General features: G+C 40.3%; 1 protein-coding gene across 7 annotated transcripts in view; it reads right to left on the reverse strand.

The window, feature by feature from the left end:
• TP53BP1 (tumor protein p53 binding protein 1) overlaps positions 1-16,402 on the reverse strand; it is a 102,955-nt gene that overhangs the window by 27,568 nt on the left and 58,985 nt on the right. For 5 of the 7 annotated variants that reach the window (XR_008672049.2, XM_031002288.3, XM_063698512.1 and 2 more), the window contains 4 exons: positions 12,617-12,736; positions 11,638-11,841; positions 6,770-6,827; positions 3,559-3,651 (listed from right to left, as the gene is read on the reverse strand). Coding sequence is in view for 6 of the 7 variants with exons in the window: in XM_031002288.3 (XP_030858148.2) it covers positions 3,559-3,651; positions 6,770-6,827; positions 11,638-11,841; positions 12,617-12,736 (475 nt within the window). In the remaining variant the exon portion in view is untranslated. Of the gene's footprint in view, positions 1-3,558; positions 3,652-6,769; positions 6,828-11,637; positions 11,842-12,016; positions 12,143-12,616; positions 12,737-16,402 lie in introns of those variants that run through there. The other 2 variants (XM_055363540.2, XM_031002289.3) reach the window with 2 other exon arrangements.

Here is a 16,402-nt window from a genome sequence, read left to right on the forward strand (position 1 = left end):
CAAAGAGACTAAGACACCTCAGAAGCTGTTTATTCAGGTTAGAACGCCTGAATGGAATTTTACTTCTACAGCAATCCAATAAATTGTAAGAAGTGCCATACCTCTCTCCCTCTCCATTAGTTCCAGCTATGCAATTCTACTCTGGTCACTATATGCCAGACTTAGAAACTGATGCTAAGAAAGTAAATTTTAGGCTGGGCACAGTGGCTCACACCAGTAATCCCAGCACTTTGGGAAGCCAAGACGGGTGGATCACCTGAGGTGAGGAGTTCGAGACCTGCCTGGCCAACATGGCAAAACCCCGTCTCTACTAAAAATACAAAAAAATTAGCCATGTGTGGTGGCATACACCTGTAGTCCCAGCTACTTGGGAGGCTGAGGAAGGAGAATCCCTCGAACCTGGGAGGTGGAGGTTGCAGTGAGCCAAGATCGCCCTACTGCACTTCCAGCCTGGGTGACACACAGACCAAGACCTCATCTCAAAAAAAAAAAAAAAAAAAAAAAAAAATTAATCCAAATTGAAATAGGGAAGAATACATCTCCATATTTAACAAATGTCTAACTATTCTATTCTGAGTGTAGCTCTGTTTATGAGGCATCTGGAATCAAATCCAGCTAGATTCCCAGATCTTTGCTCCACCAAGGTTAAACAATATAACCAACATCTTGGCACTTCTATCTTAAAACGCTTTAATAAAAAAGCAAGGCAATACAATGACATCAATAAATTTAGTAATAGCTGGGTCATTACTACACCACTTTTAAAATCACATGATTTCAGGATCATCTGATTCCCAAGAATATCAACAGGCTCACACTTATTCAGAATGCCCATTTAATGCACTGACATATTTATTTTAAATATTTCTTTCAATAATGAGCATAGAAATTTAGAAATTATGCTACCTATTACTTTTTTTTTTTTTTTTTTAATGGATAAGACATAACTCTCGCTCTCTCGCCAGGCTGTAGTGCAGTGGCACCATCTTGGCTCACTGCAACCTCCACCTCCAGGGTTCAAGTGATTCTCATGCCTTAGCCTCCGGAGTAGCTAAGACTACAAGCGTGGACCACCCTGCCTGGCTAATTTTTGTATTTTTAGTAGATACAGGGTTTTACCATGTTGGCCAGGCTGGTCACTAACTCCTGGCCTCAAGTGGTCACCCCTCCTCAGCCTCCCAAAGTGCTGGGATTACAGGTGTGAGCCACCCCATCCAGTCTTTTTTTTTTTTTTTCAGACAGAGTCTGGCTTTGTCACCCAGGCTGGAGTGCAGCGGCACAATCTCGGCTCACTATAACCTCCACCTCCTGGGCTCGAGCCATTCTCCCACCTCAGCATCCCAAGTAGCTGGGACTACAGGGATGCACCACCACACCTGGCTAATTTTGTACTTTTTGTAGAGACGAAGTTTCACCATGATGCCCAGGCTGGTCTCCAACTCCGGAGCTCAGGCCATCCACCCACCTCGGTCTACCAAAGTGCCACCGCGCCTGGCTAAATCATGCTACTTATATCACTATTAGTGATATACCTACTGACAAAACATTATCACATTGTCTACTTACAAAATCACTGAATTTTAGAGGTGAAAGATACTCACTTCATAATGAAAATACAGGTCCTTTTCCACTGCCATTACTTATTTCTCTACACTAAATATAAGTATCATATATTCCATACAAGATACTATTTATTTATTTAATTTATTTATTTAAAGACATGGTCTCACTCTGTTCCCCAGGCTAAAGTGCCGTGGCGAGACCACAGCTCCCTGCAGCCTCGACCACCCAGGTTCAACCGATCATCCCACTTCAGTCTTCCAAGTAGCTGGGACCACAAGCGCATGCCACCACATCCGGCTTTTTTTTTTTCTCTTTTTTTTCTTGGTAGAAATAGGGTCTCACTATGTCACCCAGGCTCATCTCAAACTCCTGGCCTCAAGTAATCCTCATGCTTTGGCCTCCAAGTGCTGGGATTACAGGCGTGAGCCACCGTGGCCAGCCGCCTCCTTAATTATTTAAATAGAGATAAAGGCCTGTAACTCAAAACTTTTTTCCTGCCTCACAACTTTTCTAAGAGATTATGGAGTAAAGAAATTATGGGGCTAAGCACAGTTGCTCATATCTGTAATTCTAGCACGTTGGGAAGACGAGGCAGGAGGATCACTTGAGCCCAGGAGTTTGAGACCAGCCTGGGCAACACAGTGAGACCCTGTCTCTACAAAAAGTTGAAAAAAAAAAAAAATTAGCCAGACACGGCAGCACATGCCTGTAGTCCTAGCCACTCAGGGGGTTCAGGCAGGAGAATTGCTTGAGCCTAGGAATTTGGGGCTGCCGTGAGCTATTACTGCACTACTGCACCTCAGCCTGGGTGACAGAGTGAGACCCTGTCTCTAAAAAGAAAAATAAATTATGGAAAAATTAATTCCATTAAGTCTGAAAAACTTTAAATTTGGGACGTTAAACATCTCATATTTTGCTCTGTGGGAAACTAAGGAGAAATAAAAAGTCTGTTAAAAGTAAACATGATTTCCAAAATAAGAAAAACTAATCTAAGAAATGAGGAATTATATAAATTATTTTCATAGGTAGGGCACGGTGGCTCACACTTGTATTCCTAACACTTCTGGATGCCAAGGTGGAAGGATTGCTTGATCCCAAGAGTTTGAAACCAGACTGGACAACACAGTGAGAAGCCATCTCTACAAAGAATAGAAAAATTAGCCTGTATGGTGGCACATGCTTGTGGTCCTAGCTACTTGGGAGGCTGAAGCCCAAGAGGTAAAGGCTTCAGCGAGCCATGTTCACGCCACTTCACTCCAGCCTGGGTGACAGAGTGAGACCCTATCTCAAATTAAATTAATAAATACATTTATGAAGTCAGTCATTTCAAATTGATGCAACTGGCAGATAAAGACAAAAATGTGTATCTATAAAATATTTAACAAAATTTCTCATGACAGCTCAAGAATCTATCCAGAATACATTATAGTCCCTCAAGGTATAAAAAAAAAGGTAAGCTCAAGCTCACAAAATAGTAGCAGTACATCTTAGTCTGTTTTCTGCTGCTATAACAGAATTCCCACCAGACTGGGAAATTGATAAAGAAAAAGATTTACAGGATTTGGCTCATGGTTCTGAATGCTGAAATGTCCAAGGACATGGCACTAGCATCTAGACGGCCAGCTGGTAAGGGCCTTCTAGCTGCATCGTAACACAGTGGAAGGCATCACATGGTGAGGGTGCATTCAAGAAGGTGGAAAGGGGGCCAAACTGCCCCTTCAGCCTTTTATAATTAACCCATGCTCACTGCAACAGCCTTAATGCATACATATGGGCAGTGCCCCCATGACCTAATTACCTCTTTTTTGTGTATGTGTGGTCAACTTCTGTAGCTTTATACCAATACCACTAATTACCTCTCAACACTGTTGCACTGGGGGTTAAGTTTCCAACACATGCCACATTCAAACCACAGCACAGTACATATTAGGATTTGGGCACTAACCATTTTGTGAACCAATGGAGCCCAAAAGATTCTATAAAAATAATGCTTACCTGATGGGTGTGGTAGGGGGATCCTCACTTCGAGCCTCATTCTCTTGCCTGGCTTCACAGATACAGCTCAACACAGACATGGTCTTCTGGGGACTAAGACAATATATTAAAGCAATATATTGTTAACTTTGAAAAGAAAAGTACTTTTGGAGATTATCCTTTTATGCACAGAGGAAATGAAATGCTTTCTCTGCATATCAAACTCCAAACCACCTTACACCAAAATGCAAATTCTCCATACTTGTTTTGAATTAGCATAATTTAAAATTCTCAAGGAAGATTCACTGGAAATAAGGTGGACAGAGGACTGTATTAAATACCATAAAGATGCAATCAGCAAAATCCAGAATGTAGAAAACCATACAACAATCTGTACCTTCAACAAATAATTTGCAAGCAAGAGGCAAAAAAAAAAAAAAAAAAAAAAAGACTGTAGGGGTACTCTGTATTTTAAAAGACTTAAAGAGATATAATCAAATGCAATATGCAGACCTTATTTAGATCTTGAGTCAAACTGTAAAACACCATTTATGAGACAATCAGAGAAATCTGAACATTGAATATTTTATGATATTAAGGAACCACTGTCAATTTTTTAAAGTATGATAATAGTAATACGGTTAAGTTTAAAATAAGAATCCTTATCTTTTGGAGACAGCACTGAAGTATTTCAGATAAAATTATATAATGCTGAAATTATCTTCAGAATAATTCAGTAGGGAGGCGGGTGCTGGAAATATAAATGAATCAAGACTGGCCATAAGAAATTTTTGGAACTGGGTGATGAATACATGGCAGTCCATTATACTACTCTCTCTACTTTCGTATATGCTTGAAACCTTCTATAGTAAAATGATTGAGAAATAAGGTGACAGCAAGTAATTTGAACAGAGTACAGTTACAAACAACACTTAAAAATTTCATGTAGGCTGGGCACGGTGGCTTATACCTGTAATCCTACCACTTTGGGAGGCCGAGCCAGGTGGATCACTTGAGCTTCAGGAGTTAGAGACTAGCCTGGGCAACATGACGAAACCCCATCTCTACTAAAAATACAAAAAGTAGCCCCTGGTGGCAGGTGCCTGTAGTCCCAGCTCCCTGTGGGGTTGAGGCAGGAGGATCGCTTGAGCCTGGGAGGTCAAGGCTGCAGTGAACTGTGATTGCACCACTGCACTGCAGCCTGGTTGACAAAGTGAGACCCTGTCTCAAACAAACAAACAAACAAACAAAAAATCTCCACCTAAATGCAGATGAACCAAGGACCACTTCCAATATTGTGACAGAGCTTACTTCAGATGATTTGTTAGAATGAACACAATAGCAAACAAGTCAAATTTTTTAAAATTTAGATTCTTATATAGAAAAATTTCTTCACAACAATATAAAAAATTTCATCTCATTCTAGGATCCACCATTCCAACCCTCTGCTCAAAGTTTTTCCTTATTTTCTCCTCTCTACTTTCTACCCTAAGAGTTCTAGAAGCTTCAGCAACATACTCTGTTCCCTCTGAATATGCACACGTACAGACTAATAACAACTTATTCCTGGCCAAAAATTCTGTTAAAGCCAAATGGACCAGATACACACTCCACTTTCTTCAACTTCTAAGACTATATATCATTAAGGGATCTTCAAATGAAAAAGGACTCTAAGGTACTTATGTTTCAGATTAAATATACAATAGCCCAAAGAGGAACTAATCTCTCTAAGACATAGCTAAGAACAGATCAAAAGACTTTGAAAAAGGTCAGAAACTCACAAGTGAGGTCACATTTAGTCCACAGGCCTCTTTTATATGATATTTTATTTTTAAAAATCCAGATTTCTTTTTAAAAACAAAGATGTGGCAACAAGAAGTTTGCAGTCTCGCATGACAACTACTGGCTGGAGTTGAGTGGGGCACACCCTTTCACATGGACCATACATTCAGTTTGCCATTGTCCTCAACACTCTGTCTTGCGGGCGGATCACGAGGTCAGGAGATCGAGACCATCCTGGCTAACACGGTGAAACCCCGTCTCTACTAAAAATACAAAAAAAAAAAATTAGCCAGGCGTGGTGGCTGAAGCCTGTAGCCCCAGCTACTTGGGAGGCTGAGGCAGGAGAATGGCGTGGACCCGGGAGGCGGAGCTTGCAGTGAGCGGAGATCGTGCCACTGCACTCCAGCCTGGATGACAGAGTGAGACTCCGTCTCGAAAAAAAAAAAAAAAAAAAAAAACCACTCTGTCCTGTACCTAGCCACTTTGGTTATTTACAGTACCCGCCTAGCCTCTAATTTAAGAATTCTTGGTGGGGCATGGTAGCTCACATCTGTAATCCTAGCACTTTGGGAAGTCAAGGCAGGCGGATCACTTGAGCCCAGGAGTTCAAGGCCAGCCTGGGCAACATAGTAAAATCCTCATCTCTACAGAAAATACAAAAATTAGCCAGATGAGGTGGTACACGCCTGTAGCTACTCAGCTACTCAGGTGGCTGAGGCAGGAGGATAGCTGGAGGTCAGGATGTTGAGGTCGCAGTGAGCCATGATCTCACCACTGCACTCCAGCCTGGGCAACAGAGCAAGATTCTGTCTCAAAAAATAAAAAAGAAAATAAAAAAAGAATTCTTGCCTATATTTCACCAACTGCTATTAGTGTTTTCAGGCTGGATGACTCATGCCTGAAACAACTGTATTCTCACAGCCACCAGATGGCAAAGCTTACCAACCAAAACCTCAGTATGGGGTCATACTCGTCCTCAAAGCATTACAACATCCATGACAAAGCAAAAATAACAGCTCAACATAGTAGTTAATTTGGCAGGCAGAAGAGAAAATGACCTGAGGCTGCAGCTGAGTATGCGACTGCAGAAGGAACAAGGTCTGTAGCTATCTCTTGTTAACCCTTCTTTTTCTCATCATTTGGATCAACAATCCTGAGATTGTGGAGACTCTTGTATCAGCAACAGAAAAAAGGGGGGAAAAGAACTCTCACATGAACAAAAGAAAAGACATTTCAATTATCTTAGTTCTAGGTGTAGAAAAAAGCTTCACTGCACTTAAAAAAGTATTAACTAAAAAGTCTACGATCCATTCAAAACATTGCTAAATCCTTTATGAAAGAGTCTCATTTTAACTTTCTCATTTTAACTTTTTTCCTTTGTTGATAAACCATCTACCCTCATCACCAGTAGCTGTGTATTAAACTCTAAATAGCATCCAGCTTTGGTTACCTGGCAACAGACTCAGCAACCGCAGTAGATCCATTTTTTCTTTCACCAGTTGCAGGCTCTGAATAAAAACAAAACCAAGGAGAGAAAGGAAAGAGAAACAGAATTTAGTTAGTATCACACCTAAAACCTTCACTCTGCTCTACTAGTATTTGCAAAAAATAACGAAAAGAAATAAAAATAAGTAAAACTAGTAAGTATAAACATACAAACATTTCTTGTAATTTTATTTATTTATTTCTTTATTTTGAGACAGTCTCACTCTATCACCCAAGCTGGAGGGCAGTGGCGTGATCTCAGCTCACCGCAACCTCCGCCTCCTGGGTTCAAGCGATTCTCCTGCCTCAGCCTCCCGAGTAGCTGGGACTACAGGCATGCGCCACCACGTCCAGCTAATTTTTTGTATTTTTTAGCAAAGACAGGGTTTTGCCATGTTTCCCAAGCTGGTCTCAAACTCCTGAAATCAAGTGATCTGCCAGATTTCTTGTTTTTTGTTTGTTTGTTCTGAGACAGAGTCTCGCTCTGTCACCCAGGCTGCAGTGCAGGCCAGATTTGTTTTAAATTTTTTTTTTTTTTTTTTTTTTTGAGACAGAGTCTCACTCTGCCGCCCAGGCTGGAGTGCAGTGGCGCAATCTCGGCTCACTGCAAGCTCCGCCTCCCGGGTTCATGCCATTCTCCTGCCTCAGCCTCCCCAGCAGCTGAAACTACAGGTGCCCGCCACCACGCCCGGCTAATTTTTTTGTATTTTTAGTAGAGACGGGGTTTCACCGTGTTAGCCAGGTTGGTCTCAATCTCCTGACCTCGTGATCTGCCCGCCTCGGTCTCCCAAAGTGCTGGGATTACAGGCAAGAGCCACTGCGCCCGGCTGGCTATTTCTTGTAATTTAATGGTACAAGTTTTTCTCACTTCCACCAATCAATTTTCTTTCAAACTTCCTATAAAAGACTAATAAGATTGGCAAGAAATACAATACAATGAATAACTTTTTTTTTTTTTTTTTTTTTTGGAGACAAAGTCTTACTCCGTTGCCCAGGCTAGAGTGCAGCGGCGTAATCTCGACTTGCTGCAACCTGTGTCTCCTGGGTTCAAGCGATTCCCATGCCTCACCCTCCTGAGTAGCTGGGATTACAGGTGTGCACCACCACACCCAGCTAATTTTTGTATTTTTACTAGAGATGGGGTTTCACCATGTTGACCAGGCTGGTCTCAAACTTCCGACCTCAGGTGATTCACCCGCCTCAGGTTCCCAAAGTGTGCTGGGATTACACATACGAGCTACGACACCTAGCCCTTAGCAGTAATATTCTTTTTTTTTTTTTTTTTTTTTTTTGGAGACAGAATCTCACTCTGTTGCTCAGGCTGGAGTGCAGTGGCATGATCTCAGCTCACTGCAACCTCCGCCTCTCGGGTTCAAGAGATTCTCCTGCCTTAGCCTCCCGAGTAGCTGGGATTACAGGTGCCTGCCATCATGTCCGGCTAATTTTTATATTTTTAGTAGAGATGGGGTTTCACCATCTTGGCCAGGCTGGTCTCGAACTCCTGACCTCAGGTGATCCACCCGCCTCAGCCTCCCAAAGTGCTGGGATTACAGGCATGAGCCACCACACCCGGCCAGCAGTAACATTCTTAAATGAAAATTAAACTTCTGAATCCCAATTCATCTCTGCCCATATAAGAAGTTAAAAAAGTATGTAATAATACAAAATTAAAAACCAAAAACTTTTTAAAATTTATATCATATTAAAAACAAATTAAAAATAAAAGAACTTAATAAAATAAGTAGAAAATATTTTAGGTTGATGAACTAATTTTAAATAGTTTTTAGAGCACCCACAAATAGAAGGTACCCAAGTTCTTCCCAAAGTGCTTTAGGACAGACACTTCAAAAACAAAGGGTGGCCAGGCATGGTGGCTCACTCATGTAATTCCAATACTTTGAGAGGCCAAGGCAGGAGGATGGCTTGAGCCCAGGAGTTCAACACCAGCCTGGCTAACATGGCGAAACCCCATCTCTATAATAAATACAAAAATTAACCAGGCATGGGTGGTGGTGTACCTGTAGTCCCAGCTACTCAGGGGGCTAAGATGGGAGGATCGCTTGAGCCTGGGAGATGGAGGCTGCAGTGAGCTGAGATCACCCCACTGCACTCCAGCTTGGGTGACAGAGAGAAGCCCTGTCTCAACAACAGTAACAACAAAAAGAAACAAAAAGGACATTTTCAAGAACATGCAGCAACAGATTAAAGGTCATACTGAAAAAAATCCCATATTCTCACAACAATGTCACTACTTTCAAGGGATTAAAATTTGTTCATTTACAATTTATACCAGCCTTAGAGAAAACAACCCTTAAATGTTTTTTAATTATTTCTAAAATATTCATGACCCAACATAATCTAAACAGTCCATCAGGGAGGCAGCTGAAATTCAGTTGGAGCCCTGGCTCTGAAATAGAAACCTGGCTCACACCCTGGCTATTGCACTTAATAGTCCAACCTAGGAGTAAACTACTTTGTCATTTTGAGTCTCAGTGTCCTCCTCTATAAGATAAAAATACAACAAACCTCAAAAGTTTGTTGTGAGGATGAAATGATGTAAGTAACACTGAATACAGTCCTTGATACTATGCTCCTGGTATTAGGAAAGGTAGTAAAATTTACTGATATAACCATCCTTAACACTTAGCTAGTTGTAATTTCAGATCCAAAGGTAAAGTAAGATTTAAGGCTATCACATACTCTCTCTCTTGACAAACCCTTTTTAAAACTTTTATTTTTGAGATGAGATCTCACTATGTTGCCCAGGCTGGTCTTGTACTTCTGGGTTTAAGCACACCTCCCACCTCAGCCTCTGGCATTGCTGGGATTATAGGAGCGCACCAACCACCATGCCTGGCAATAAGCCCTTATTTATTCCAGAAAAGATGATAGTAAGGATGGAACCATGTAATACTTTAACTCAGTCTACTGAGTTGCTAAGATTCAAATCAGTAAGTACCACAGCATTAAAGATTTGGAACCAGACTTCCTGCATTTGTGTCCAGGCTACTCCATTTACTAGCTATGTTTAGGGAAGGCGCTCAACCTTCCTGTGCCTCAGTTTCCTCATCTGTAAAAGGAGGATAATAATAGGATCTAGTTCATCGGCTTCTTATGAGATTTAATGAGCTATACATGTGAAGTACCTGGCATACAATAAGAGCTAAAAATGTATTAGCTAAAATTACTTTTCTCTGGTCTCAGGGAAGAAGAAGTCCTGCTTATCCAACCTATTCTGTGTAGTCTTCAATAGCTTCCCCTCCCAACTTCTTCAGGGCCTTAATTCATCAACTGTTTCCCCCAATTCCCTCGTCTTTAATCTATGCCTCCCTCTTTTGGATCCTTCCTTAACCCATTTATGCTGGAGGTTGCAAATTTTTTTTTTGTGAAAAATCAGACCTTGGTGATGTCCTTGAGCAGCAGGATATAAATAACTCCCACAACCTTAGCGTTCCAATAGTGGAACACTAGGCATAAATGGGTTAAAATCTGTAAACTTGCTCAGGCCTCTCCCAGCCTAAAAATAACAAATCCTCTCTCAACCCTGCATTTCCCTCTAACTCACCATATTTTCTCTTCTCTCACATAAACTTCTCAAAAGTAGAGAGTACATTTGCAGCCTCATCTCCTCTTCCTCATCCTTCCTCAATTACTTTCAGTATAGCTCCCACCCCAACTGCTGCACTGAAATGGCTCTTGCTAGAGTCACCAAATGGATCCTAATTGCCTTGCCAAAGTCAAAGTATATTTCCAGACACATCTTACTAAACTTGCTCCTGTGCCTGACATGATCTTCTTGTAACTCCCCTCCCCACAGGCTTCCATGGCTTCATATACCCTCCTAGTTCTCCTTCTCTCTGAACGTTCCTTTATAATCTCCTTTATGAGATTTCTTCCTCTTCTAATCCCCCCTAACAGCTTTTACAAATTACCTGAAATGAAAAAATTATAAGCGTCAGAGTTAGGTCTGACTCAAATTCCAACTCCACCTAGCACCAATTATTGTGACCTTAGACATGTAACTTAAAAACCTCTCTTACTCCGTTTTCTCATCAATAAAATGAAAATGCAGATACCTACTTGGGAGTACTATTATGGAAATGAGATCATACAGTATATGTGAAGAGTCATTCTCTCTTTCTTTCCTCCCCCTTACTTCCATACTCAGCTGGCACCATCGTTCTGCCTACTCGCTCCTCAAATTCATCCCTCATCTCCAGCCCCACTACCAACGACCTCACTTTCTGGTTAAAGATTGGGTAGAATTTACCAGGCAGGAGAACAGAATATGGGAAATGCAAGGAAAGGAACCATCATGCACAAAGGTACAAGGTTTTGAAAGACTCAGCTCATGCTTTTTTTTAAAGGCAAATCTGATCATATTACTCCCTTGCCTAAAATTCTTCGGCTTCTTAGCATGATGTAAAAAGCCTTTCAGCATCTGGTCCCTACTTTGCATCCCTGCCTTGTATCTTCTCTTTATTCTAGCCCTACCAAACAACTTCTAATTCATGTGGGAAAGAATCAACATTAATCTGCAATGTGAATCCACAGTCCTAAAGTTTTCTACCCTATTCTGAAGTCTTTCTGAATAGGGAAACCAATTACATAGGAACAGACTTAATAGAAACAAGCTATAATATGGAGATTATAAAACAGAGTATCTTTAGTAACATGACAGGCTGGCCAAAAGCAAAGAATTAAATATATGAGTGTAAGACTTTACAAATACATTTATAAATATAGAAGTATCAATTATTATAACTAGATTATAATCAATACTCCCCAGATGATCTGCAGCTACTAATTACCCAAGATTAACATAAAACTTACTTTCCAGGTTGAACTGCAAAGACTCTTCACTCGCCTCAGTCTCAGGACTAACCAGTTTCATTCTTAGACATAATTTATCATCCATGTCTGGGGCAGCCCCAGAATCCCCTTTTCCACTCCCAAGTATGGGATCATGGGTCTCCACCATGCTTTCAGACATGACATCACTGGTTGCTATGGTGCTTTCTGGATAGTTGCTAATACCTGAAAGAAGTGAGGCAGGGAGGAAGAAAAAAAGAACACTAAAATACAAACACAAAAAACAGCAATTCAAGGTCATCAATTTGCCTGTTTGGCTCCACAGCTCTGCAGGATTGAAGGAGGTTCCTAAGATAGATCCCTGTCATAAGTATCAACAACTACGAACTAGTATTGACACCTGGTCTTAAGAGGAGCAACAGGATTCAGTTCCACTTCTGCATCTGGACAAAGGATGCTGCATGAGCCCTCAGCCAACCCACATCTGCCAGCATCAGGCATAGGTAGCAGGAGACTCCAGACGGCATGATTGTTACCTCCCAGCACTGACTAGAGAAAACAAATAGGTTAATGTAGAAGACTATTGGCTGCTTCAGGGAAGGAGGATCTAAGTTTTCTTGCCCTGTCAAGCAGCAGACTGACTAATTAGCCAAGGTACTGAATAAATAGTACTTCTACCCTACTTCCTGTTCCATCCTTATAAAACCGCTCTATATCACTACTTAGCACTCAGATTCTACTGCCTTGCAAGTAATAAGATAAAATTCTTTTAAGTATTCTCTTTCTTTCTTACTTCCCTCCACCCTTTCTTTCCTTCCTCTCTTTACCCCTCATCTCCTAGTGGTAAAATCATAGAACCAGACTTCATAACCCTATTCTCCCTAAAACAAAAATCAACCTTACCAGCCAGACCCAACTCCTCAGATCTAAAATATCACTTGTGTAGAGAATGATATCTCAGAAATTCTGCCTTAAATATCATTACTTTTTATTCACTCACCAATAGGAGTACTGTGTCTCTTGGGCTCCAATTTTAGGTGCCCAATAAGAGGTGGGGTTGCACCAGTCAATGGTGGGATGATATCACCTTCTTTAGGCAAAGTGAAATGAAATGGGGTTTCTGAAAAAAAAAAAAAAAAAAAAGAAAAGAAAAAAGAAAGAAAAAATGATTTAAAAAATAACAGAAGTATAAAATAAGCAAAAATAATAAGAACTTCAAGAAATATTTCAATCGCTCTTTTCCTTTGCTCCCAAATTCTGTCTCATTGCCACCACCCTCACCAGGCCTCCTGACTAACTCCTTTCTATTGTCTCTGCTCTCTTCACAGCCAGCAACTATAGTACTGACACAAAGTAGACAACCAGAGGACAGGCAAATAGAGAAAGCCCGAAGTCTGCAAGACCTGAGGAACCTGGAGTCAAATGGAACACAAACACTTGATCTCCAAGACAGTACATCAGGGGATATTTAGCAATACAAATTTGGACAGTTTCAAATCAGAACAACATAATTTTGTGCAATGCTAACCTAAGGAGTTTGTTTATAAGCCTTAATAGTCTGTAGGATTCTCCAAAGCAAAGTCTGAAGTTAATACTTATAATGTACAGTCTAATCAAAGAGATGACAGAGGATCTCACAGGTTAAAGGACTTCAAGATACTGACTGGTTCTAGCATAGAAATCCAAGGGTTTCATGGTTCAGCAGTACTGACCAGCATTCACTCTAGGCCTAAGTGTAATGTTCATACCTAAATCTCTGCACAACAGTAAATCCCTCATATATAAGCATCACCAGTGTACACATTTTAGTTATTAAATTATTATAAATAGAAAATATTTGTCAAGACATAAAGCTACTTTCTACCTAGGTCTCAGTTCCAAATTTTTGCTAATCAGAACTAGAAAACTGTCAAAAAATCACATTTTCTAATTTCCTAATTCATCCCTTTTAATAAAATGATACATTTGGGAGAAAATAAGAATTGCGCCAGACTGCCCTCTTAAAACTAATATATGAAAATTTCTTCTTACTTTCCTGGGATGGCTCAAAATAACTATAATCTGGCATACTCAGACACTACTACTTATGAAAGTAGTTTGCTTCTTTCATCTTTTTCCACTCCTATCTTTAATAGCAAGCACCGTGATAATTTTTTCCTTTAAAACAAAACAAAACAAAAAAATCTTTTTTTTTTTTTTTTTTTTGAGACGGAGTCTGGCTCTGTCGCCCAGGCTGGAGTGCAGTGGCTCGATCTCGGCTCACTGCCAGCTCTGCCTCCCGGGTTCATGCCATTCTCCTGCCTCAGCCTCCCAAGTAGCTGGGACTACAGGCACCCTCCATCATGCCCAGCTAATTTTTTGTATTTTTAGTAGAGATGGGGTTTCAAGAGAAAATGAATTAGTAATCTGAAGAGATAAAAAGAGAAAAAGAAATGGTCTTTAGAAATAAAGGATTAGAGTACATATGCTCAGCTAAAGAAACTGTAAAGAGGGGCCAGGTACCATGGCTCATGCCTGTAATCCCAACACTTTGGGAGACCAAGGCGAATGGATCACTTGAGGTCAGAAGTTCGAGACCAGCCTGGCCAAAATAATGAAACCCCGTCTCCACTAAAAATACAAAAATTAGCTGGGTGTAGTGGCAGGTGCCTGTAATCCCAGCTACTCAGGAGGCTGAGGCAGGAGAACTGCTTGAACCTGGGAGGCAGAGATTGCAGTAAGCCAAGATAGTGCCACTGCACTACAGCCTGGATGACAGAGTGAGACCGTGCCTCAAAAAAAACAAAACAAAACAAAACAAAACAAAAACAAACCTGTAAACAGTATGGATGAAGAATCTCAACATTACATCTAACTGACAGACATCCACCATAGTTACAGAAAAGAGAAATGGGTCAGGTAGATAAGCATTCATTCTGTGGTAGCCCCTTATAAAGCAAGTTGTTCTAATAAAGAACTTAGAAGAGATACAGAAACTTAAAAAACACCTTGCAAAGCCTCATACATTCCAGACTTCTGAAAATGTGCATGAAATCTTTAAGCAGACCTTTCTATGTGACATATTATATTACGCAAATGCAATATGCAAGCATTAATCGCTGAAAATATATCCCTGTAACAAGGTTTCCTTTGCACAGTATTACATAAAACTTATGGAAAGTAATTTTAGCACCATTTATCTAACTGCATTACTATAACCTAATGGAAAATTGAGACTTTTACAGGCCCTAGGGACAGCACTGCCACTACTCTCCTCAGGTCTCCAATGCCTCATTCCTGGATTATTACCATAGCCTATCAATCACTTCCTCTGCCTAAAGTCTCCCACTCTCCCTAACCCCCATTCTTTCTGCACACTTTCTGCAGCCTTCCTAGAAAACATGGCTTTGTTAGCTCCTGGTCAAAAAACTTCAAGGTTTTCACTAGAAGACAAATTCCCAACTCTATAGTCAGCATTCAACTAACTAATAGCAGCCTATATCTCCAGTTTTTCTTTAATTATTCACGTTCATAAAGCTTCTATTCAATGTCCTCCAAAGGTTTCCCATTTCTATGCTTTTGTTCCCTCATCTGGAAAACACCACACATCTACTCAAATTATTGCCAAATCCTTAAAAATACATTTGCTGGTATATTTTATCCTTTTAAACTTACGGAATTTTCCACATATTCCATTATTTCTCTAACATTTAGCAATCCTACATTCTTTAAATTATCAAATCCCTTCTTGTTTTTCCAGATAATCATGGGCTATCATGTTGTAGGTCAGCATACCAAACAATGACGAACGATATGAATGAGGAAACAAAAGGAAACTCAATACTAATTTTGAAACCACCTGAGTGGGAGTATGTGTCCTTTAAGGACTTAGAGAATAACTCCAAAGCAATATTTAAAACTCTAAATGCTAAGAAGGTCTCTCCTAACTTTCTGTTATAGTTTTAAACCCATTTTTCTTATTTGTTCTTAAAAGAACTGGTTACCCCTAAGAATTTATTAAAAGCCATCTAGTTAAAAATGTAAGAATTTATATATCAGGCGATATCATGCATGAACAGTCTACCCCAAAAGTCTGCCTCTAACATTAATAGCCAATTAAGATGGCATTCTATCAAGTAAGCAAATAAAGGTTATAGCTAGAGCCTAAAACACATCTAGATCCCTTGATCATTATTAACTATTACAGACTATTACTTATGGATTTAAAGACTTACTGAACTCCTTACAGTTTTTCACATCATCAACCCACCAAATATTTGTTCTGTGTTGAACAAGATTGGGCTTCCAAGTACCATCTTGCTTTTTTACAGGTTTAACAGGAGCTCTCCATAGACAGATACTTGAAGAGGTCTCCAAACTGTTAACAGTGATAAGTTATCTATAAATGGAGACATTTAAAGTAATTCTCTCTCTCCCTCTCTGTACTCACTCTCTCTTTTCCTTCCAACTCCCTCTTTCCCCACACCCTCCCCACTCAGAATCTCTACTTTGTATTGTTTGAATGTTTTTCAAAATTAAGCATGCATTATTTATTTACTTATTTATTTGAGACAGGGTCTCGCCCTGTTGCGCAGGCTAAAGTGCAGTGGTGCAATCTCAGCTTAGTACAACCTCCGCCTCCCGAGTTCAAGTGATTCTCAAGCCTCAGCCTCCTAAGTAACTGGAATTACGCGTGCACGCCACCATGCCTGGCCAAGCATGTATCTTTTTTTAAAATCAATAAATCTATTAACAACAAAAAAGTGCTCTTCTAACTTTAGTAGATGAACAAAAGCAAAACTCACCC

The sequence above is a fragment of the Gorilla gorilla genome, chromosome 16, assembly GCF_029281585.2.
Source record: "Gorilla gorilla gorilla isolate KB3781 chromosome 16, NHGRI_mGorGor1-v2.1_pri, whole genome shotgun sequence".
Taxonomy (NCBI): Eukaryota; Metazoa; Chordata; class Mammalia; order Primates; family Hominidae; genus Gorilla; species Gorilla gorilla.